This window comes from Vipera berus, assembly GCF_964194415.1.
Source record: "Vipera berus genome assembly, chromosome: 2".
Classification (NCBI taxonomy): Eukaryota; Metazoa; Chordata; class Lepidosauria; order Squamata; family Viperidae; genus Vipera; species Vipera berus.
In genome coordinates, this window is record NC_138203.1 from 179,537,817 (window position 1) to 179,563,830 (window position 26,014).

Genomic DNA, 26,014 nt, shown 5'->3' on the forward strand with positions numbered 1-26,014 from the left:
TGTGATATACTGCTTGAAAGGAAACTTTGCCTTTGCATGCAGTATTAGAAATACAAATTGGTCACTGAGTAGGCAAGCATAAACCAAACAACCGGCATCAATCTGGATTCAAAGAACAGCACCTATAAGTGCAGAGACTAGAATAGAAAGTGGAAAGAATTAGGGACTTCCAGTTTTGTGCGATAGGGACTGGTCAGAGGCTTGTGGATTCTCTGCACCCCTGCGGCTGATTTTGCCCTGCCAGGGGACCCTAAATGGGTCTACGTCACCCCAGAGAGGCGGCAAAGAAAGAAGGGTGTTCCAGCGATTCTGGAATGGTGGTGGCTGTTCCGTTCGACTTGGGGAAAGCCTTCTAACCCAACAGGAGAAAGGCTGGCCGTATTGCATCGACCAGCCCAAGCTACTAGCAACCGAAGTCCAAAAGCACTAACCAGCACAACTGTGAACAGCATGCTTGAAACTAGGTGAGGAATTCAATCTTCTCTTTTCTATTCTACATTTAATTTCCTGGAAAAGATCCCCAAGAAGCAAAATACCTCCAAAAGGGAAGGAGGGGGATTTCTGCCCCACCCTTATACTAATGGAAGCGGCAAATTAATCTTTTTATGGAGGATCAAAATATATGGAAGCTAAATAAATATAAACCCTGAAATTTAAAACTTAAATCTGGATAAATCTAAAATTTTTGAATGGTTAAGAATCTCATTCTAAAGATAATTGTTCATTTTGGAAATTGAAAAACAAATAGTTGCTGACTCCTATTGGTGGATGAAGACTATGACAGATATGACTTTAATATAAGACTTGGCAAAACCTGGGAAAAAGCTAATCTGTGTTTATGACCTTCAAAACTTTAACAACAAAGAACAGCTGTGACAAAAAAGGACAATAATCTGGGCTGCAGACAAAGAAAGAACTATAAATTTCAGGAAAAAAAATCTTTTTTGAACTATTTGGATTACAAATATCTATTTAATTGGGACTCTAAAGCTATTTGCAGAGAAAAGAAAGGAAGAGAAAAACTCAAATTCTTGGCCATCATGGATCAGAGACATGTAGAAAGAACATATTAAGAAAACATAAATACTTCACAGGAGGAGATATATAACATACTGCAACTAATTCAAACAACAATGACTTTAAACCCCAAAGAAATCCAAAATAACTTTTGAAAATATAAATCAATCTATTTCCAAGTTAACTCTACAACAAAAAAAATCCCAGAAAACAACAGAGAAGGAGCAGATAAAACAGATAATTGGATATAGAATTGAGAATAGAGACTTAAAGATGGAACTTAACAAACCAAGGAAACATGATTTAATCCTAGTGGAAAAAAATTCACAAGAATCGGAAAAAACAACTTATCCCTTAAGACTACAAAATAAATCTGAGGAGAAGAAAACAGATGGGATAAAATGGACTGTAAAGATGTCAGGAACATCGGAGAGAAAGGAAATGATAAGAGAAGCAGAAAGAAAAAAAAAGAAAAAGATTTTCAACAAACATGGAAAGGCAGAAGCCCCATACAAAGACACTTCATCTGATTTACTTTTGATATCTACAGTAACATTTATGAACATACAGAAAAACCTTTTGATTCAGCAAAATACATTGATTAAGAAAGATACTGGGCAAAGAAAAAAGACTAAAGTGGAAACCAAGAAAATAGTTGATGGGACTTACCAGAGAGAATACTTAAAAAAGAAACATTTGTTTGAATATGGTTAAAGAAATAGAAAAGATTTGGAATATATATGTCATTCTAAGAGGGATGAAATCCCTAAATAATATAGTATTATTTTTTCCCTTTTTTATTCTCTTTCTTGATATGAGTAATATAAAAAAGTTGAAATGACTTAGATAAAGGAAATGTTTTAGATATTTAAATGTGATTGAATTTAAGAAAATTATAATGGATAAAAATGTTTTGAATAAGAGTTAAAGGACTAGATGACTAGCTGTATTAAATCGAATATTTAAAGATTAAACATATTTTAAATTATGTTAAAAAGAATAAGAAATTTTGGAAACAAATATATATTAGCTTAGGTGGGATATATATTTTAAGTAGTAGGTTATTTATTATGTTTCTTTACTCTTATTCTCCTTTCTCTTTTTTCACTATTTTATCTATTCCTTAAGAAATGTAAAAGTGTGAGATGGTTCATATGGAAAAAATAGAGTTAAATTTTTAAATGTAATTAATTTTTGAGAAAATCTTAACCAGTAAGAATACCTAAAATTTGATAGGAGAAACAAATTAAAATAAGGACTGTAACAGGATCTATGATAAGGCAACCAGATTGATTGGTTAGAAAAGAAATATTATATTGATGTGATTATTATTTTTAGGAATATTGAGAAAAAAATATATAGTTAATTGTTATCTATCAAAACAATAAGAATTGTATTAACTCAATGTTTGCAAAAGAGGATATTTTGAGAAAAGAGGAAATCAACTAAAACCATTATGTGGATTATGGATTATAGAAATCAATTGTTAGTGACTGTTTTACAAATGTAAACCCAGACAACACACTGTTCACCAATTATTAGGTGATTTATGGTTTTAAAAAATCAATAAAATATATTACAAAAAAAAGAAAGTGGAAAGAATCACAGAATTATATGATTATATTTATTTATCAAATTTATTGCCTGCCCATCTTACCTCAGGGTAATTCTGGGCAGCTTATGGAATTATATTGTAATTATATTGCCTAGCCAAAATAGGTAGTCCTCAACTTACGATCATGACTGAGCCCAAAATTTATGTTGCTAAGTGAGAAAGTTAAGTGAATTTTGCCCCATTTTATGACTTTTCTTGCCACATTTGTTAATGAATCTGGTTTCCCCCACTGACTGCTTGTCAGAAGATTGCAAAAGGTGATCACATGACCCCAGGAGACTGCAACCATCACAAATATGAATCAGTTGTCAAGCATCTGAATGTAAATCACGTGACCATGGGGATGCTGCAATGGTCATAAGTGTAAAAAATGGTCATAAGTCACTTTTTTCTGTGCCATTGTAACTTTGAATGGTCACTAAGCAAAATGTTTTAAGTTGAGAACTAGCTATATAGAAACATGGAAAGCAGAGATGAGCAAAGCTATTAAAATTATATCCCACAAATCACTGTTTCCTCTGGTATCTAAGCACCTCCACCTTTCCAACCAATGATTAAAGATAGCTAATGAAGATGGAGGAGGAATCCCTGCATGGATAATTAATGGAGAAACAGGAAATTCACTAACATTCAATTCTTGTTTTTGCCTTAATTAAGACAATGCTTATTCTCCAGAATATACCCTTCCATTAGCTAGAAGGCAAGGGCAACCTGATGATTAATTAGCAATACAGACCAAAATGAAAAGGATGGTGATGTCTTGGCTGAACTAAATAGGTAAAGTCCCACCTGAGAATGTATACACGACTCTAAACTTTTGTGCTTTAGAATGTCTTGGAAATCTCTCTTTAAATCCTGTTTTTGTAGCACAAATTTGCTTCCATAAAGTTTTCTTTTGCTTTCATTTAAATACACCAAATTAAAAAAAAGCTTTCAGGTAGCTGGCCAGGCCTAAACCTGGTATAAAGAAATTCTAGACTATGCCTTTGGGGAGCAATTCCACTTTAGCAAGATATTTCCTTTTAAAGTGATGGCTACAGTCAAAGCTGACAGTTCCCCTCCCATCCTTTCCAAAGATTAATTTCTAGTGGATATGTATCGCAGAAATATTGGCTACACATTGCACAGTAACTAATTTTTAAACTGTCATCCATTGGACCCACACAAGAATACAAACGTTGCTACTGGAAGAAAAATCAGCAGCTTTACTTTAACACAAAAATGCTTTTATATTCTCATCACATACATCCCTAGTTGGAAAAAGACATGTTTAAACACTAAGAAAGAACATATTTTTATGTTTTTGTTTCACAGCAAAACATATCTATAGAAAATGACTTTAAAACAGTTATTGTTTGTTCTTGTCAAAGATCAGTGGAAGTCCCCACTGATTTTGCCTCAACTGCAGGGCCGATGAGCTCAAAGGGGAAATGTGGGGGGGGGGGTTTGGGGGGGGGGAGAGAATTGATCCTCATATGTCTGAATAGTTAAATTCTTCTTCAGTGAAGTAGCCAGAACATCTTTTGAGATTTCTTTTCATGTCCCAGAATCAAGCTATTGGGTAACTCGTGTATTCTTGCATTGTAGAATTCAGTACACACAAATGGGAGTTTAACTTTAACTTTGGGAAGCCACCTATTTTGTATGTGTGTGTGTGAGTGTGTGTGTGTGTGTGTGTGTGTGTGTGTGTGTGAGAGAGAGAGAGAGAGAGAGAGAGAGAGAGAGAGAGAGAGAGAGAGAGAGAGAGAGAGAGAGAGAGAGAGAGAGAGAGAGAAGGGTTAGTTAGTTCTTATAATATTAGTTGCTTATAATATTTCTGCTGTTAAAGTTGGCAAGAAGCAGATGATTACGAATAGCTGGTATAGTCTCTCAAATGTTGCTTAGATATTTTTTTAAAATTAAATTTTAGTTTATTCAGTGGTCTTTTTAGTGTATTACCCATACCTTGGGAAAGGCAGAGTCTAGGGGAGCTATGGAGAACCTTTACATTATTACAAAATCTGCCTTTCCCAAAGTTTCATTTTATTGTTTTCATTGTTCATCTGTGTTCATTTTGGTGTTTAGATTTTGGGGGCAGGTGTGTACATTAAGATTGCACTAAAAGGTGTGTGATGGCAAAAAGTTTAGGAACCCTTGCTCTAGAGTGACACAACATCTGAAGGGCAATGATTAAGGGAAAAATATCCGAGAAAAACAATCAAATACAGTAGTTATAGGTCCTTCATCCTCCAGGTGGACTTTGAAGAGGAAAGCTCTGAGAAAGGGGCTGGGCTATCAGCTCAGCAGAAACTGCCTGATAGAAATTGCTTGGAGTGTAGCCATGTTTACAAAAATGATTCCCCAAAAACACAAGAGCCTGAAAAAAAAGAGATCAAGAGAAGAATGGTGTTCTTCCCAGCTTTTGCTGTTCCTCTAAGTTTCTAGTTTTCATCCAGGTTCTTTAATACCTTACTCTGATTGCTGGACCAGAGCATCATGATTAATCTGCCATTCATTCAAGTATCTTGTCCTTTTTACAGGAAATTAAATGCCACCCTTCATTGTTCTACCTTCTCAGGCCCAGCATTTTTCAGCTTATGCTTACACCTTTTGGAAAGCCCCATTAGGCCCCCAGCCTTGGAGCTGCAAGCCTTGGTTTCTCTTGCTGGGGCTCATGCAAGGTCAAAATCTGAGCAATGAGATGGCTCTGACCTGACACTCTGATATGGACAAAGCTAAAGAATAAAAGTAAGACATTGATTGGAATGCTTCAGAAATGGGATAAGAGCCAAGAAGCTTTTTAGCTTCAAGTCGAACAGCACCAGCTGTTCCTTTGGCAACGCTTTTCGGTGTTTCTTGCCAAAAATAAAGAGTTGTGGAGTGGGAGGTAGGAGAAGTGTAATGCACAATATAATGCAGGTGTGATGCCTGTGGAAACGCAAATTCTGATGTCAGTAAATTACACACACAAATTTTGCCTGCTTCTCTTTAAAGCATGGGATTTTGAAATGAGTGTTCAGGATCTCTGGTGGGAAGAGGATAAAAAAATAAAAGTTCACTAAGAACCCAATGATTAGAACAATTCCAAAATATTTTACATTAAGTCCAATTTTGTCGAACAATTGTTTTCAGCATACTTGCTTTGGTTCCATTCATTCAATTTAACCTATTTCTCAACCACGTCCTGGATGATTGAAAGTAGTGTAATCAAGCCCTGCAATTTCTTTTTAAAATCCAAAATGGCTCCTGTGCTGCTTTCAAAAATACCTCCTATACTACTAGGACATTAAAATAGTCTCCATTGGTGCCAACTGTCAATTGGGAAAATTAGAGGGGGAGGGCTCAGGATCATAGAAGAGATGGGGTGAAGAGAGCAACTGAGGAGAAACTAAGCTTCCTAAAGAAGTTGGACCCACAGTGGCAAATGAAGATCCAGATTAGGCCTGCACTCTAGAGACGTCCCCTGCCTGCTTTATAGGCTCCTTAAGCTTATATCTCTATAGGCTGATGGGGCTGGACAGTTCTTTGGGGCCCAAGCTCGGTAGCCATCTAGCCAAAGAACTACAAAGAGCCTTTGGAGTTAAAAAAAAAATTGGGCGCGGTTCTTTCCGATCTGCCATCAATGTCTCACAAATAAAAAGCACAGAGGAACTCTTTTGAGGTCTCTGCTTCTTGTTTAGCTATCTGGCACAGATTTCTTCCTAACTGAACATGCTGCAAGCTGCAGCACAGAAATGAAAACCCATTAAAAAGTGTAAAAGCAAAAGCTAGGTAAAGCGAATTGGTAAAGCGTTGAGGTTTATCCTCCCCGTCCACATTACCACCACCACCTTCTGCTACGTGTTTTATTTGCCACTTGAAACAGTGATCAGCTTGAAAGCTGGCTTTAAACATTTCACACACTTTTTGTTTTTTTAATGCAACCTTGCCAGTTCTTGATTATGGTTTTTAACTTAATCCATCTACAGTATCTCTAAATGATGAATTCCAAGAAAATATCAATTTTGTACTTGTAGAAGTGGGCTATGAATATGCACAGCAGAGCTCTTACCCCAGTTAAGAGACAAATTGTATACTTCCTGGAGGTGAGTTTGAATTCGCCTCAGAGAAGTAGCAAATCTAAGTTAATAATGAGCCACAGTCTTGGCCATACGCAGTCTAATTATTCTGGGACTTTTTTTTCACAATAAGGTGACTTATCAAGTAGCAGCAACCCTTCAATCTTTGCATTTACCTGCATATCCCAGCGTGCACCCTCCATGAACAAGCCATGAATATATGCACCTTCCCGTGGAGGACTGGTGAACTCTTCACGATTCCTCTTAGTCACATCACATTGCAGCGTCATTTTGTCCAGAGGCCACTCATTTTTTCGGGCCATGGATTGCATTATGGCTGTCAAGAAAGACTGTGGGTTAAAGAATCCCGCCAGCCACACCACAGATGGTAACATGAAGTCTCCTATCCATGTTTCAAGCTCTCTGATGCGATTGAGAAGGTCGGTGAACCAACTGCCTAAACCAGACATGGAAGGATAAGCTCTCCTGGTCCATGATTCAGGCACCATATCTAAGAAGATGGCATTCTGTAAAGTCTCCATATCATTGGTCATGGTTAATTCACCCTAAAACACGTAGGAAAAAGTAGCATGACAGACACAAGACAGCTTTCAGTCAAAATGCACTAAACATGGGAAAATAGCACATTTAGTAGAATTTGCAGTAGCTCTGAAAATAATTCACCCTTCAGTTTCAAACAAAGGTAGAGAACTAGAAAATCAACTAGTTTTAACAACTTGAAAAACTCCTAAAATAACTGGGAGATATTCACGGAATAATTTAGATACTTCTGCTATATCACAAGCTTTTATCATTATTTGATTTAATTGACAATATTTTGGGGGTTTTGCTGGGTTTTTAAAATTGTTTTTAAATGCAAACTATTTTCTGTATATTTATTTATTATGTATTTATCCCACCTTTTATTATTTGTATAAATAACACAAGGTAGTGAGCATTTATAACTTTCTTTCTTTTCCTATTTTCCCCACAACAACAACTGGTGAGCTGGATTGAAAGAAAGTGACTGGCCCAAAGTCACCAAGTTGCCTTTATACCTGAGTCAGGACTAGAATTCACAATCCACTAGTTTCTAAGCCAGCACCTTAACCACTACACCAAACTGGTTCTCTTTATTTACATTTATTTATTTACATGGGTTTATATGTACTTTTTTTATAACATTTGCTTTCTAATGGTAGGCTACCCCTCATGAACTGAGTAATTTCCTGTCATCTCTAAACTGTCTTCAAAATTGCACAAAACTCGGGGGCGGGGGGAAGAGTCTGTACCTTCAGTCCCAGGTCCAGCTCTCTCAGCGACCGCTTAATCTCCCAAGTGAGAAAGTTCATGCGTTCACATTCCTGGAAGGCAACCACTATGTATGGTGTTCTCTCTTCAACTTTGGCCATCAGCTCAGGTATATTAAACTCATCCGCTAATTTCTCCAGGATATCATCAAGCAGCGCCTTCACCTATATTCCAGAGTGAGGAAATATTGCTGAAACTTACTTACACAAGTTATTTAACAACTTGAACTAGGCTTAGAGAAGTTAATTTCCCCTTATTGAAGAAAAGCTGAGTCAGTCCAAGCTTGGCTCTTTTAATCAAGCCATCTGACAGACTATTAACATCTACAAGCATTCATAGAGGTTCCATGTACATAAATGGTTTTGAAAATGGCCACACATTATGCAGATATTCTTTTTTTATTATTATTCTCTGTGCCTATGCCTCAATTTCAGATTAGGGCTGTTCTCATCTGAATATAGATGAAGTTATAAAAGGAAGCGGGGGGGGGGAAGAAACATTGGATCAGACTTTATTGAACCTCCTTAAGAGTCATTTTATTCAGTAATTGTCAAATGCAATAATTCAGAGGCATTGGTTCTCTGTTTTTATTTTATTGTGGATGTTTCTTTTGCTTCAAGCCGCAATTTGGCAACATCTCTGCCCAAACTAGACTATAAGACTCAATTGTTGGCAGGATCTGGAACTAGGACTACAGTAGAAGGGCCACTGCCAAAAGAGAGTGAGGAAAGCGCAGGGTGAAGATCCCAGGCACCAACCTTCCTAGACAAGAGGCTAGATCAGTGGAGTTTGAGTATCTGAGCAGCATTAAGTCTTAACATATACCCGATTAAATGTTCAGTCTGTCTGCCAGTGATTCAAAAGAATTGTGAGCAGAACTAGGGGACTAATAAGCTGCATCTGAAGTGAGGGGCAAGTGGAGATTGAAGCCCCAACTTCTCAGATATCAAAAAGAAACTCTCTCAAGGCCCTAAGGATTTGTACCAATGGTAACATAGGTGTAGGAAATAACCAGGCTGTGCCTGAGGAGGGGGCGGGGAATCAAATGCATCATCAGTCTTGAGTCCCTTCACGCCCATAAGAGATCTAAGACCAGCCTAACTTGAAGTCTGTTGATTCTTACATACCACTAATTTGCTTCGACCATTATTAGTTCAAATTCTCATAGGGAGCTTTAGCTTGCAATAAACCTATACATTTGTTTGAATTACCTGATTTTCTATACTTGACACTAGGAAGGGTGTGAAATCTGTACACAAATTGGATTGGTTGCAAGGTGAAGCTCAGCTGGTACTCCAATAATACTTCAGTCAGTCTTAGGCTGATAGTGACATGGATGGCAATATGACAGAAAGCATCATATACACATAATCCTCACTTAATGACCATAGCTTAGCAAATGTTCAAAGTTACAAGGGACCTCTCCAGAGCTACATGTGACCAAGTTCCAAAGTTCCAACAGCCACACCCCCTCCTGCCTGGTCACATGGTCACATTTTGGGTGCTTGGCAACTGGTTCGTATTTATAGCCATTTGCAATATACTGCACTCACAAGACCTCAATTTTTGATGTTTTTGGCCAATTTCCATCATTTGCTTCCAGTTTCTAGCAAAAAATGCTCACTGTAGAAAATGGATTGACTTAACAACTTTGGCATTCACTTAATAACTATTACAGGGTTGTAAAAACGGGCAGAGTCATGTGATGACTCATATCTTCTATAGCCATGTTAACGACCACCATGATTTACAACTATAATTCTGGGCTCAATTATGATCATAAATCAGGGACTTTCTGAAGACCATTTCAGAGAAAGAGAGACTTCCGATTTGGTAGCAGTGTCTAACCTGGGCAGTTTCCCCAACCTGCAAGCCAGGTAACTGCACTGGTGGTGTCCTTGGTCTCCAGATGCTGATGTTTAATGCCAGATCTGTCTGTAATAAATGGAACTATTTTGGAGAGCATTCTCTTAAGTTCATGCTCTATACCATCTGTTATTCTATTTTAATATAGCTAAATTGTATACTTGTTTTAAGGGTGTTATGACTGTTACTTAATCAATTATTTTAACCACAGTGTAAATGTTTTATACATTCATCTAAATGATGTTATATAGGCCACCAAGAGTTGATACGTCGCCGTGGGATACAAATGTAATCAATCAATTTTAACGTAAATCATTGCATCGTGCTACACACTCTGCAAGAAATATAGCTTAATTGCCAGATTTTGGATGAGTTGGGTGATAATGTAATTAGTATCCACTAAATGAGACAGAAGGAGCTTCAACTTTCCTCCTAATATACTTTGAAGTATTCCCAGAAAACTACAGAAACTGCACCTCCATTTCACAGTCCATCATTTCTCATCAGTCAGAACTAATAATCACAAATCAGAAACTGGGTAAATCCATCCAAATTTTTGTTCCTACAATAAGGGTATGTGATTTCTTTCCTGGTATTTTTTTCAGTGGTATGCCAGGAGCCACATTCCCAAAAATAGTGGGAGAAAGAGGAGGCAGGACAAAACTAAATTTGAAGAGAACCCCATAAAGAAATATGATGCAACAAAACCCTCATGTTCGTGTTAACAAGAATGAATATTGAAAAATAAATGCCTGATAACAGAAGTAATGTAGAGCAGGGCTTTTCAACCTTTTCACCCATTGTACCACTTTTAGGATATGGCAACATCCAAGTACCACCAGTCGCCTAGCAAGGTGTCAAAAACTTGACCAAAAAAGGGAAAAAAGTGAGGAAGTACAGGTAGTCCTCAACTTACAACAGTTCACTTAGTGACTGTTCAAAATTACAATGGCACTGAAAAAGTGCCCCGCAAGCCACAGCCGAGCAAAACACCTGCCTGCCTGCCCAGCGGCGCTCTTCCTCCTGTCCGAGGTTTTCATTGTTGTGAGCATTTCTGTTGAGGATTGGCAGGGGGGGTGGGGTAGGTGTGTTTGGTTTTTATTTCCCCCTGTCTGCTGGGTGGTTGCAGGAGGTTTTAGTCACTTCACACGACCCTGGGACACTGTGACTGTCATAAACATGAGTCAGTTGCCAAGCATCTGAATGTAAATCACAAGACCCTGGAGATGCTGCAACATTCCAGCTGATTGGCGCTTCTTCTGGGCTCAGCAGAAGCACCAGGATCAACGGCGAACTCCAGCTGGAGCCTGGCGCTGATCCTGGTGCTTCCGCTGAGCCCTGACAGCCCTGCAGCTCCAGCCGTCTCTTGCTCAGGCTTGTGCAGTGCTGCCACCGGTTCAGCTCATTCCCCTCCCCTGCTACCACTTTTCTAGGATGGGCGCGTACCACCTGCCAGGTGCCAATGTACCACAGGTGGTACCCGTACCACTGGTTGAAAAGCCCTGATGTAGAGCAGCAGTAACAAATAATTACTGATAGTTTTATTTTGCTTGACTGGGCAAAGCAACAATCAGATTTTCCAAAGAAATGAGTTTGTACATATCCTCCACATTCTGTGAGAAAAACGCCCTATCAAACAATATCCAACAAGATATCCAGATTACAACTATCCCAACATTCTGTTGGTAACTCTGAACTGTGCAGTAAAATCCAAGATTTTTTCAATTAGCAAATTATAAATAACTGGGTTAACTAATCTGACTACGTACCGTATATACTTGAGTATAAGCCGAATTTTTCAGCCCACTTTTTGGGCTGAAAAATTCCACTTCGGCTTATACTCCAGTCAACAAAAAAACTTACCGAGGACTTGTGCGCGGCGGAGGCTTTGGTGCTTCCGGGATCGCGCGCACCTCTCCCAAGCCACCGCCGTCCGAGACCTGCCGAAGTTTGGGGAGGTTTGGGGAGGTGCGCGCGCACCTCCCCAAACCTCCCCAAACGTCGGCAGGTCTCCGTTCCTCCGCGCCCTGCCTGCCTGCTTCTTTCCGCAGCGGAAAGAAGCAGGCAGGCAGGGCGCGGAGGAACGGAGACCTGCCGACGTTTGGGGAGGTTTGGGCGCCTCCCCAAACCTCCCCAAACGTCGGCAGGTCTCCGTTCCTCCTGCCGACGTTTGGGGAGGTTTGGGCGCCTCCCCAAACCTCCCCAAACGTCGGCAGGTCTCCGTTCCTCCTGCCGACGTTTGGGGAGGTTTGGGCGCCTCCCCAAACCTCCCCAGGTCTCCGTTCCTCCGCGCAGACCTGCCGACGTTTGGGGAGGTTTGGGCGCCTCCCCAAACCTCCCCAGGTCTCCGTTCCTCCGCGCAGACCTGCCAACGTTTGGGGAGGTTTGGGCGCCTCCCCAAACCTCCCCAAACGTCGGCAGGTCTCCGTTCCTCCTGCCGACGTTTGGGGAGGTTTGGGCACCTCCCCAGGTCTCCGTTCCTCCGCGCAGACCTGCCGACGTTTGGGGAGGTTTGGGCGCCTCCCCAAACCTCCCCAAACGTCGGCAGGTCTCCGTTCCTCCGCGCAGACCTGCCGACGTTTGGGGAGGTTTGGGCGCCTCCCCAAACCTCCCCAAACGTCGCGCAGACCTGCCGACGTTTGGGGAGGCGCCCAAACCTCCCCAAACGTCGGCAGGAGGAACGGAGACCTGGGGAGGTTTGGGGAGGCGCCCAAACCTCCCCAAACGTCGGCAGGTCTGCGCGGAGGAACAGAGACCTGGGGAGGTTTGGGGAGGCGCCCAAACCTCCCCAAACGTCGGCAGGAGGAACGGAGACCTGGGGAGGTTTGGGGAGGCGCCCAAACCTCCCCAAACGTCGGCAGGTCTGCGCGGAGGAACGGAGACCTGGGGAGGTTTGGGGAGGCGCCCAAACCTCCCCAAACGTCGGCAGGTCTGCGCGGAGGAACGGAGACCTGGGGAGGTTTGGGGAGGTGCCCAAACCTCCCCAAACGTCGGCAGGAGGAACGGAGACCTGCCGACGTTTGGGGAGGTTTGGGGAGGCGCCCAAACCTCCCCAAACGTCGGCAGGTCTGCGCGGAGGAACGGAGACTTGGGGAGGCGCCCAAACCTCCCCAAACGTCGGCAGGAGGAACGGAGACCTGCCGACGTTTGGGGAGGTTTGGGGAGGCGCCCAAACCTCCCCAAACGTCGGCAGGTCTGCGCGGAGGAACGGAGACCTGCCGACGTTTGGGGAGGTTTGGGGAGGCGCCCAAACCTCCCCAAACGTCGGCAGGTCTGTGCGGAGGAACGGAGACCTGCCGACGTTTGGGGAGGTTTGGGGAGGTGCGCGCGCACCTCCCCAAACCTCCCCAAACTTCGGCAGGTCTCCGGACGGCGGCGGCTTGGGAGAGGTGCGCGCGATCCTGGAAGCACCGAAGCCTCGGCCGCACACAAGTCCTCGGTAAGCTCCGGGCGGTCACTTGCTTCGCGTCTCCTGAGGGAAGGGGGGGCGACTGGAGCGGGCGTGTTTCCTCGCCTGCTGGGCGCCGCGATTTGCCCGGGGAACGCGCGGGCCCCGAATGGCAGCGTGGAGCGAGGAAGCGGACAGCCAGGGCTTCCCCGAGAGCCGCGGCCACACAGGGTATTCCTGTGTATTCAGGCTTGCAAAATGGCGGATCGAGCCTCTGCTGGCGGCAGAGGCTTGCAGAGCGCGGATCCAGCCTCCGCCGGCGGCGGAGGCTTGCAGAGTGCGGATCCAGCCTCCGCCAGCGGCGGAGGCTTGCAGAACGGTGGATCGGCTTATACTCGAGTCAACAACTTTTCCCAGTTTTTGGGGGTGAAATTGGGGGTCTCGGCTTATACTCGAGTCGGCTTATACTCAAGTATATATGGTAGCTTTTATTTGGAGTTCAGTATGTGCGCTTGTTTTCATCTCCTAGTTTTCTTGGGACACTGCAACCATTGTAAATAGATGAAATGGATGCTGGTTGCGAAGCATCTGAATTTTGGTCACATGACCATGAGGATGCTGTGATGGTTGTAAATTTATTTATTTATTTATTTATTATTGGGACTTATATGCTGCCCTATCTCCCGAAGGACTCAGGGTGGCTAACAACAATAACATACAATAAATACAGAAGTTAAGATAAAATTAAAATTAAAGGCCTCTGTACAATAAATTAAAATTAAAATTAAAATAAATTAAAAATTAGAGTTGAAAAATCAAAAACATAATTAAAATCCCTGTCAGTCCAGGTCAGCTAGGTGGAAAAGGAGTGTTTTGAGGCCGCGGCGAAAGGACTGGAGATCTTGGGCCATCCGAAGCTCATGGGGGAGCTGGTTCCACAGGGCAGGCGCTCCCACAGAGAAGGCCCTCCCCCTGGGGGTCGCCAGCCGACATTGTCTAGCCGATGCAAGGGCCAATTATAAATGCAAGGGCCAATTATAAATCACTTTTTCCAGTGCCTTTGTAACTTCAGTCAGTAAATGAATGGCTGCAAGTTGAGGACAATCTGCCCATCCTGTCTAGCTAAAGTTCCTAGCAGTGTCCTATACCTGCAGTTCTCCATCATTGCTGAATGTCCTAAAGAAGTCCCGCAGGCTCTCTGCAAAGAGGGGCTTGCTTCATCAAGGACTGAGGCTCTGTCCTTTCCCAGATCAAATTTGCATTCTTTTCCTGGATGCTGTAGCAGCAAGCATGCTTCTTCCATCTCTGTAAGTAAATCCTATTTATACCTGCAACATATTGTACTAGTTTTCTTTAAGAGCCTATTTGTACTTCTGCTGTTATTTAGAATAACAAATCAGCAGTGGTCACGAAAGCCTACTTCTATATTATGCCTGCTAAGAGCATGATAGAGAATGTAAAGCTCCGGGATCTTCCCTAGAACCCAAGATGCGTTCTCAGTAATGTGCCTATCTGGCTAACAGTGAACTCCCTGTGAGAGCATCTCATGCCCTGAATGTCTTGGGGATGAAATGAGATCGGATAAAATAAAGTCATCTACATGGAAAGGAAACAAGTATGTCCTCCTCACTCACCTTCTCTTCCCGAGTGGTTCCTACACCTTCTCCAAGATTAGTGTCTCGAGGCTGTAGTTCCAAAACAGTACGGAAAAGCTTCTCTGATGTTTGGGTTAAGAAGCCAATTTCTGCATTAGGGTGGAGGCCATACAGATATGGAGATTCAGGAGGTAGAGCATCATCTATATACTAGGCAGGAAAATGATATATACACTCAGCAAGTGACAAGTATCACATAATTGTTCATTCATTCATTCATTCATATTTATATAGCCACCCATCTCACAGTCAAGTGACTCTGAATGGCGTATAATGCCCTCAGTCATCTGCAGTTTTACTGAAACTCTAAAAAATTAAACTAACAATGCTGAATTTGTAAGCAGATCAGCACCGGCCAAATTAAAATGAATTGTAATTAATTCAAATTAATCATTAGGCATTTTCAACTGAGATACATTTTTTAGCATATTTTGGCAGGCATCAATCTCAACCCTAATTAGAACACAGTTTTGATGAAGGAGTGGCCAAGGTGACACCAAAGACTCAAAAGTCTAAATTTTTCAAAAATACTGATTATATTCTAAAATAATAATAGTGAGGATAAAGACCCCTACTAGGAAAATCCTACACATGTCTACATTTAGTATAGTACAAGTACAGTGACAGAGAAGCTAGCATCTTCCTGACATTTCGGCTCAACTCCCATTAGTTCCAGCTAGCAGGGTCAATAGCAAAGATCTATGGGAGCTGTTGCTCAAAACATCTAGAGAAACCTGATAAATGGATTGCAAACTGAAAGTATTTTTGAGTTAACAGATTAAAAATTTTCACTAGACCTCCTAAGGCTGGAGAAACAACAACACAATTGTGTTTTGTTTTGTTTTTCTATCCTTGCACAAGGACACGACCAACTGTCATTTTGCAGTCAAAAAGCATTATGATGGAAAAAATCCTGCCGATCCTGCCTAAAGCTCTGAATCCCTAAATTGCTTTCTTGTATTCGCTATGAACTCCAACACAAATCAGGGCAGGATGAATAAACGCAAGACTACCTGATGATAACCGTTGTAGTCCATGTTTCCTGGGAGGGGAAATCCAGACGCCAATAAGAATTCTCCCTCCAGCATTTCAGGCTTGATAAATTCTTCTAAGTAGGACTTACAGAGACGCCTATCCCAATCATCTGTGATGTGACCCCCGTACATGATCTCTCCAAAGAGGTACCGAAGGTCATCGTAGGGAACCTAAATGCCAAAGGGAAAATTAGTTGAGACAGTTCCTTACAGCCTAGCAGCAGGCAACTCTTTCAACAGCCTTTGGAAATCTTAAAGCAGAAGGGAGGGGGGGGGGTTTCGGTAGGAAACTGGATGTAATCTAGCAGTTATACAACTCCATGCAACACCAAAAATATTTCATTTAGAGAAGCCCCAGACTGTGGAACAGACATTGTATGTGTGCAGAGATGTAAGTGTGTGTGGCGAACTGGAAAAGAGTAGGAGTGTCGCTGAAAACAACTCTTTCCCCATTCCTTAAACAGAAACCCATTTATCTAGGTACTCAAACAAATATTTTCAAAGAAGTGTCCTAGCATGAGCACATCAGGCCAGTTATGAACATTCACAGAAATAGGATGATTAGATGAAAAGCACATTCTTTTCCGAAGTCACAAAAGGAAGGAGAGAAAGATAGCACATTGATAGAGAATGCTCCCCATCCCTCAAAAAAAAAAAACCCTCTAGTGATCAGAAATTGCTGCATATGATTCCAGTTCACCTTAGCAGTAGTCTCCAAGTAATTGTATAGAACATTGACAGAAATTGTGAGGTCTCCAAAGTTAAATGGGTATGAACGATTCCAGCCTTGGGGGCCAAATTTGCGCCTTTCTGCTACCACAGCATGGAAATAACACAGGGCAAAAAGGATGCTCTTGAACTCATTCTCACGGGTACACATCTCCAGGGTGTCCTGCAGGAAAAGAGAAATTGGTTTCCATAATAAATACCATCTAGGTCAGGGCTTTTCAACATTTTCATCCATCGTACCACTTTTAGGATATGGCAACATCCAAGTACCACCAGTTGCCTAGCAAGGTGTCAAAAGCTTGATCCAAAAAAAAAGGAAAAAAAGTGATGAAGTAGAGGTAGTCCTCAACTTACAACAGTTCACTTAGTGACTGTTCGAAATTACAATGGCACTGAAAAAAGTGCCCCCCAAACCACAGCCGAGCAAAACACCTGCCTGCCCGCCCAGCGGCACTCTTACTCCTGTCCGAGGTTTTCATTGTTGTGAGCATTTCTGTTGAGGATTGGCAGCAAGGGTGGGGTGAGGGTGTTTGGTTTTTATTTTCCTCTGTCTGCTGGGTAGTTGCAGCAGGTTTGGGTCACTTCACACGACCCTGGGACACTGTGACTGTCATAAACATGAATCAGTTGCCAAGCATCTGAATGTAAATCATAAGACCCTGGAGATACTGCAACATTCCAGCTGATTGGCACTTCTTCTGGGCTCAGCAGAAGTACCAGAATCAACGGCGAGCTCCAGCTGGAGCCTGGCGCTGATCCGGGTACTTCCGCTGAGCCCTGACAGCCCTGCAGCTCCAGCCGTCTCTTGCTCAGGCTTGTGCAGTGCTGCCACCGGTTCAGCTCATACCCCTCCCCTGCTACCACATTTCTAGGATGGTCGCATACCACCTGCCAGGTGCCAATGTACCACAGGTGGTACCCGTACCACTGGTTGAAAAGTCCTGATCTAGGTCAGATGTGTTCAATCTGTGTGCCTAGAAACTAGCAATGTGGCTCCACAAGATCGTAATAAAAATATATAAAAAATAAAGGAAGTTTGTTATTTATATACATTAACTATATTATATATTTCATATGGGGTCCAAGACAATTCCTCTTCACTCAACGCAGCCCAGGTAAGCCAAAAAGTTGGACAACTATGATATAAGTCTTCAGGTTGGAGCTAAATGAAATGAAGAGAAATAACGACACACTGACCCACACAAAGAATTGGACAACGGTATCTGGGATTATGAAAATCTCCACTCATCCTCATTACTTGCATTTATCTGAGAAGTTGTGAGGAGGCCAATGTTGACTTCCAAACTTACTAAATTTATTTTCTATTGAGAATCCATTTTGGTAGCTTCCCTGCTAATGTTTTTTCACTACTTATTAATAAATAAATTACTTAAAGATTTTTTTCTGTACAAATAAAATATCACTTTATGGTTGCCATAATGCTTATATCTGATTTTTTTAAAGTCATCTAAAAGCATGCTTTCTGAATATTTGTAGCTGATCAAATACTCTTTCTCATATGGCCTGATCTTTTATGTTGCATAGGAATCTCTATTAGATGATGGCAGTTCTTATAGTTTAGTTATAGCAAGGTTTGGAGACTAGATGGATAATTGCAGGAGTGATGTGACTGACAAATGTGGAACAAAAAGGGTTTGTTCTGTTTCAATTGTTTAGACAATTTTCTGATCTAAATAAAGTCATGGGAAAAGAATCTCCATGGCCTGGAGTTGGAATCAGTGAATATTATCAGTTGACCAAATTTATTCCCCCGTCTCCCATAACAATTTTCAAGAGTATTCTTGATTGTTTGTAACAGATTAACGCAGACATGTCAAACTCGCGACTTCACGTGACGTTGCACAATGTATCGGAGCTTTTTCTCCATTGCCGGCAATGGGGTGGATGCAATTTCCTGGTGATGCGTCCGGCCCGCGAGCCGGCAGTTTGACACCCCTGGATTAACGGAAAAACAAAAAGCAGTTGGATGGTTAGCCAAGACTCAACATTGTTTTCCATGTAAATTAGAAATAGTGCTTACAAGCCTTGGGAATAATTCTTTCCCACAAATGTGCTAGTCTCCTGGATGAAAAGTGAGACAAAGGCCTGAGTCATAACATTAGGACAAATATACCTTGGGCTTATTTATCCTCACACATTTCTCTGTTTGCAAACTTGAAAGAACAACAGAATGTTTATGTAACACAAAACCTACCCTTTTTATTTAAAAGCAATATGGTAATAAACTCTTTGTAGCCCTGTTTGTTTGTTTATTTAAAACACTTAATATAGCCACCCACCAGATAACCAACCCTGAGTGGCTCCAATTACGTTTCAGCATGTCTATGTGAATTCATGTTGTATTGATTGAACTAGAAGTACAAAGCAGTTAACAAAAGTACAGAGGTATTGTCATAGCAGTATTTTGGATTATGACATGTTTTGTAAAAAAAAACAGCCATTTTGAGATACTATCAGATTCCACCTCACCCCTCTTTCAATAATAATAATACTAAGACTAATACTAATACTAATACTAATACTAATACTAATAATAATAATAATAATAATAATAATAATATTATCAACGATGACGATGATCATGATGTTAGAAGGGACCTTAGAGGTCATCTAGTTCAACTCCATGCTCAGGCAGGAAACCCTATACCATGTCAGACAAATGGCTGTCCAGTCTCTTCTTAAAAACTTCCATTGTTGGAACATTCACCACTTCTGGAGGCAGGTTTTCCACTGATTAATTGTTCTAACTGTTAGAAATTTCTCCTTAGTTCTAGGTTGCTGCTGTCTTTAATTAGTTTCCATCCATTGCTTCTTGTCCTGCCTTCAAGTGCTTTGGAGAATAGCTTGACTCCCTCTTCTTTGTGGCAACCCCTGAGATATTGGAACACTGCTATCATGTCATCCTCTAGTCCAGGCATGTCAAACTCACAATGTCACGTGACGTTGCGTGACGTATCAGAACTTTTTCCCCATTGCCGGCAATGGGGTGGGCACAGTTTCGGCGTGATGCATCCGGCCCGTGGGCCAGCAGTTTGACATACCTGCCCTAATCCTTCTCTTCATTAAACTAGACATATCCAATTCCAGAAACCGTTCTTTATATGTTTTAGCCTCCAGTCCCCTGATCATGTTTGTTGCTCTTCCTCTCCATTCTTTCTAGAATCTCAACATCTTTTTTACATTGTGGTGATCAAAACTGGATGCAGTATCCCAAGTGTAGCCTTACCAAGGCATTGTAAAGTGGTATTACCACTTCATGTAATCTTGATTCTATCTCTCTGTTAATGCAGCCTAACACTGTGTTGGCTTTTTTGGCAGCTGCAACACACTCCTAGCTCATATTTAAGTGATTGTCCACTAGGACTCCAAGATCCGTCTCACAGTTACTACTATTGAGCAAGGTACCACCTATACTATTCCTGTGCATTTGGTTTTTCTTGTCTAAATGTAGAACCTTACTTTTTTCACCATTGAATTTCATTTTGTTAGAATGTATTTATAGAATGTGTTTGCCTCAAAGAAGAGTCTGAGGGGATTTTTATCTAGATTTTTATATAAAATTTTAAGGGGATCTGGGAGGGGGGTGGCCCAAGGGATCCGGAATGAACTTGGGGGAGTTCAATCCGGACAGCAGTCCAGACCATTGGACGGTTGTGGGGGGGGGAGTAGGGGTTTGGGGGTGGACTCAGCTCCAAGTGAGGAGGGTCTTCCCATTTTGACGGTGATTGGGAGGGGCAGAGAGTGTGGGAGCAGAGGGCTTTATCACTATCGGGGAACAGGCCACTGCTGTCCTCAAGCGGTTGCCTGTTCCTGCCCTTGTGGCTCTTCTTGCTCCCCCGGGGGCATAGGATTGCAGGACCCTGGGATCAGGTTGGTTTATTTCAACGCCAGGTCCGTGGTGAACAAGGCTCCCCTCATACATGATCTTATTGAGGAGGAGAACGCGGACCTGGCCTGCATCACGGAGACCTGGTTGGGCCAAGAGGGGGGTGTCCCCCTCTTGGAACTATGCCCACCGGGCTTCCGGGTGCTTCACCAGCCACGGGCCCAGGGCAGGTGTGGGGTGGTGGCGGTTATTATTAGGGAGAGTCTTTGTCCGCGAGTGGCCACTGTCCCTCAGATAGGCGGGTGTGAGTCTCTCCTTTTGAAGTGGGGTCTTGGAGTTCAGTTGGGCCTATTGATTACATACCAGTCTCCCAGCTGCGTGTCATCGGCCCTGCCCAAGCTCCTCGACGTCCTGCCTGGGTTGGCGATTGAGTTCCCAAGGCTTATAGTTCTGGGGGATTTCAATCTGCCTTCCGCGGGTGAGGCGTCTGAGTTGGCTCGGGAGTTCATGGACTCCATGACAGCCATGGACCTGACTCAAGTAATTCAAGACCCGACCCATAATGGAGGGCACACACTCGACCTGGTTTTTATCTCTGGACAGTGGATTATTGATCTGGGTAGGGGGGATTTAACCATCCAACCCCTGTCATGGTCTGATCATTTTCTTCTCCGGCTAGACTTCCAATACGCCACCCCCTGCCACTGGGAGACCGACCAGGTGGTTCCGCCCCAGGTGCCTGATGGACCCCGAGAGGTTCCAGATGGAGCTTGGGACATTTCCTGCTTCCCTTGCCCACAACTCTGCTGAGGCCCTAGTGGTAGCCTGGGATAGGGCTGCTGCTGGGGCCTTGGATCGAGTTGTGCCTTTGTGGCCTCTGACCCAGCGCAGATCCCAGGTGGCCCCCTGGTTTACCGAGGAGCTCCGGGAGATGGAAGCGCCGGAAAAGACGCCTAGAGAGCTGTTGGAGGTCCAGCAGATCCGAATCTGATCGAACACGGCTAAGAACTTGTCTTAAGTCTTACCTAGTGGCGATGGAAGTGGCAAAGCGTGTTTCCTTTTCCGTTCTCATTGCGTCTGCAGATAACTGCCCAGCTGCCCTGTTTAGAGTGACCCGCTCACTGTTAAATCAGCGACCGAGGGATGACCCCTTGCAGGTTAGGGCTGAGGAATTTGTACAGTATCTGCAGGACAAAATCGCTCAGATCCAGACTGGTTTGGACTCCGACTGGGTGGAATCCGGTGGAGTGGAGAGGACAGGTCTTGGTTATACTATTTGGAGTGAGTTTGACCCTGTTTCTTTGGATGATGTGGACAGGATTATGTGTAGACTGAGCGCTACAACTTGTCTATTGGACCCATGTCCCTCCTGGCTGGTTTTGGCCGCTGGGGAGGTGACAGGGGGCTGGCTCCAGGCAGTTGTCAACGCTTCACTGATGGAGGGTGTCTTCCCCTCCACCTTAAAAGAGGCGGTGGTGAGGCCCCTTCTCAAGAAGCCTGCTCTGGACCCGGCCTCCTTGAATAACTATCATCCTGTCTCCAACCTTCGCTTTGTAGCGAAGGTTGTTGAGAGTGTTGTGGCGCATCAGCTTCTGCAATTCCTGGATGAAGCGGACTATCTGGACCCGTACCAGTCCGGTTTCAGGACCAGTTACAGCACGGAAACGGCATTGGTCGCACTGGTAGATGATCTCTGGCAGGCCCGGGACAGGGGCTGTTCCTCTGTCCTGGTCCTACTTGACCTCTCAGCAGCTTTTGATACCATCGACCATGGTATCCTGCTGCGGTGGCTTGAGGGGTTGGGAGTGGGAGGCAATGTTTTATGGTGGTTCTCCTCCTACCTCTCAGGCCGCTCGCAGTTTGTATTGGCAGGGGGGAAGAGATCTACTCCGAGGCCCCTCACTTGTGGGGTGCCTCAGGGGTCGGTTCTCTCCCCCCTCCTGTTTAACATTTATATGAAGCCGCTGGGTGAGATCATCCGTGGCTTTGGGGTGAGGTATCACCAATATGCAGATGATACCCAGTTGTTCATCTCCACCCCAAACCAACCCAGTGATGCCCTTGACGTGATGTCCCGGTGCCTGGAGGCGGTGCAGGTCTGGATGGGAAGGAACAGGCTCAGGCTGAACCCCTCCAAGACCGAGTGGCTGTGGATACCGGCATCTCGTATTGTCCAACATGTTCCACCTCTTTTGATGGGGAGGAGGTATTGCCCCCCTCTGAAAGGGCTCGCAACTTGGGTGTCCTCCTGGATTCATGGCTTAACTTGGAGGATCATCTAACTGCTGTGACCAGTGGGGGCTTCGCACAGGTTCCCCTGGTGCGCCAGTTGCGCCCCTTTTTGGACCGAGATGCCCTATGCATGGTCACCCACGCCCTTGTCACTTCTCGCCTGGATTACTGCAACGCTCTCTACATGGGACTGCCCTTGAAGTGCACCCGGAGACTTCAGCTGGTGCAAAATGCAGCCGCACGGGTGCTTATGGGAGTTTCTCGATACTCCCATGTTACACCACTCCTGCGCGAGCTGCACTGGCTTCCGGTTGTCCTCCGGGTGCGATTCAAGGTGCTGGTAATCACTTTTAAAGCCCTACATGGCTTAGGCCTGGGGTACTTGCGAGACCACCTGCTGCCATTATCAACCTCCCATCGCCCAGTTCGCTCCCACAGAGTCGGCCTCCTCAGGGTGCCGTCAGCTAAGCAATGCCGGCTGGCGACCCCCAGGGGGAGAGCCTTCTCTGTGGGCGAACCGACCCTCTGGAATGAACTGCCCCCAGAGCTGCGGATGGCCTCTGACCTTCGGTCCTTCTGCCGTGACCTGAAGACATGGATGTTCCAACAATCGGGCCTGGACTGACTGTAGTTTTAAATTTGGTTTTATTGGGTCTATTGTTACGTATTTACTTCATTGTTTAATTCTTTTTTAAATTTTGTATGTTATGTTTTTAACTTTTTATTGTTGTGAGCCGCCCTGAGTCCTTAGGGAGAAGGGCGGCATATAAATTTAATAAATTCAATTCAATTCAATATCTCACCTTTATTTTCTATAAATCTCTAGGTGGTAAATCTACCTAATACTCTTTCTCCTCCTAGTTTATCATGAATTATGATTGATAGAAGATGGGAACAAAAGAAACATGACAGCATTAATCTTCATTCAGCCATGCCAACTCAGACATCCAGTGGTCTCCCCAAAGAGTACTGAGTAATGACAAGAGCTGTTAGAAAGGTAAGAAGCAGAGCACTCTCCCTCCAAAAGCAAGAATGCCAATATTTCAACCTACTAGATTGGGCTGGCCGAGAGCTTTACATTCCAAAAATTCATTCCTGTCTTCAAAGCAAGCCTAGTCAACATACAAGAGGGAGTGCTTGGCTGATTTAGACAAACAATGTTGGAAGGGACTTTGAGATTACATGCACAATTCAATTCTTGAGATGAGGTTCCAGGTATAAGAGCTGCTCACCTCAACGTGCTAATACCTTCACTTTCATTATAATAGGCCTGAATGGAGCTAACTTAGTCCAGTTGTATTTAATTTCCTGACTTGGCTCTGAAAGGGAGTATCAAGAATCTCCTTGAGGTAGGAGGACAGGTAGAGGGATACCTGGTTGAAGTTGTCCAGAGCCTTGTGCAGGTTGGCATGCATCCCAGTTGGAGGTTCATTTGTGATTTTGATGGAATTCTCAAGGATACCCTGTGGTATCAGATGGCTCTCAGAAGAAGCTGCAGGTTCTGCACTGATAAAGATCCGGAAATCAGGGTGACTACCTTCGCTGTGCTGCTCTAATTTCTTCTCCAGAGAACTCAACCACTTGGCCACCAGGTGAATATTCTAGGAGAGAAAGACAAGGTCATTAGATCCTTCTCTTAAATGTTCTAGGAAAGAATGACAAAGTTATTAGATCCTTCTCTTAAAGCAGCTGCTGCATCAATATCTTCCAGGAGATAAGAAGCACTCTGATGCACACACACACACACACACACACACACACACACACACACACACACTACAAGAAAAAAAACACCTTGCCTAATAGCTCTGAGCACTATAATTCAGTTCCCCAGGCATTAGCTGCACACAAACAATGTGGATTTTCTACACTTTGAAATGCAAATAATCAAGACAAATAACTAGCAATTAAGGAAACAGTTCTGAGTGTTTGTTTTCTTAGGGATGATGATGGTATTCTGTTTGTTAGAATAATGTACTGTTACTGAAATAACATTATTTCCTCCAGACAAAACAAATTTCCTGTAAACAGCTGAAATAAAGTTGCTTGATTATTTTCAATGAAATAATCCATCCTTGAAATCTAAGCTAGTTACCAGAAAATCAGATTTCACATTCTGCTCAGCTGAGGTCTTCAAATATTTGCAGTGGTGGTACTTTTGTTCAGAATTACTCATTTCAGTTTTCCACCATTCCAGCATAGATCAGCCAAGAAAGACTGACTGGCCCAAAATCACCCAGTGAGTTTTATATGGCAAGCTGAGACTGAGTCTTCCCAGCAACTGGGATACCTAACCCTACAGCATATTGCCTGATAAGATGGAAGGATGGGAACTTGTGATGCTATCTGAGAAAAGTTCAAACATGACACCAGCATGGAAACTATAAACGAAAACATTGTTTTCCTGGTTCTTTGTATGGTTAACTCCATTAAGGAAGGCAAAAGCAAAGATATATTTCTTTGGATAAAAAAATAAAATAAAATAAATCTAAATTAAAGAACCTTTTTATCAAACCTTTCAATTTTGATTTATGAGTAATGAAAACACTAAAGGAAGGCTTAAATTATTCTATCAAGATCGAGAAATCCAGACCAGACATCTACCTCAAAGTCAGAAATACAGATGCACAGAGCCAAGGAATAGGGATGTACAAAAGTAGGTGGCTTCTGAACATGTCCTGCTTGTTTCTAGTGCACAGAAAATCTAATTTCCGACACAGCCCAGATTTCAATAAATAAGCAAAGCTCATAACAATGGCAGAATGCTGAAGAAATATGAAACTGACCACATCTTCAGCAAGGCCTATTATTTATCACAATCCACAGATCAGAATGATAGCTTTAATCTAGTAAAGAGCCATCAATTTAGATAATCAGGGTCTTTGTGTGAGAAAGAACTGCTGAAAAGCGCGTGGAAACTCTTATCTTGGAAATGGGAAGGGCTTTGAAAACCTTTCACTTCCAGAATAAAAAGAGGCTATTGTTTGTTGGCTTTCAGGTACAAATTAAAGCTTAGCTTCTGGGAATACATCTGAAAGACTCAAGAATACAACACAGCACAATCCTATTGCTAATAGAAGCTAATGTACCTTTTTTTTAAAAAATGTTATGGCCTTTTGGGAATGAGCGCTATTTCAAAAGCCAACTGCATGCCAATCCCCAATAAGGCCAAGTGCAGGGAGTCAAAGTGAAGCCATTCTAGGACAAGGAGAAAAAAATGTAGATATTTTCCCATTTGTTCGTACCAGGGAACAAGTCAGTCCTTTTATAGAAATGAAATGAA

General features: G+C 43.0%; 1 protein-coding gene across 1 annotated transcript in view; it reads right to left on the reverse strand.

The window, feature by feature from the left end:
- DNAH9 (dynein axonemal heavy chain 9) overlaps positions 1-26,014 on the reverse strand; it is a gene marked incomplete at both ends in the record, with an annotated part of 232,762 nt that overhangs the window by 920 nt on the left and 205,828 nt on the right. The window contains 6 exons of the mRNA XM_081320420.1: positions 6,846-7,235; positions 7,962-8,144; positions 14,869-15,039; positions 15,903-16,094; positions 16,624-16,815; positions 24,105-24,332. Of these exons, the coding sequence (XP_081176546.1) occupies positions 6,846-7,235; positions 7,962-8,144; positions 14,869-15,039; positions 15,903-16,094; positions 16,624-16,815; positions 24,105-24,332 (1,356 nt within the window). The remainder of the gene's footprint in view (positions 1-6,845; positions 7,236-7,961; positions 8,145-14,868; positions 15,040-15,902; positions 16,095-16,623; positions 16,816-24,104; positions 24,333-26,014) is intronic.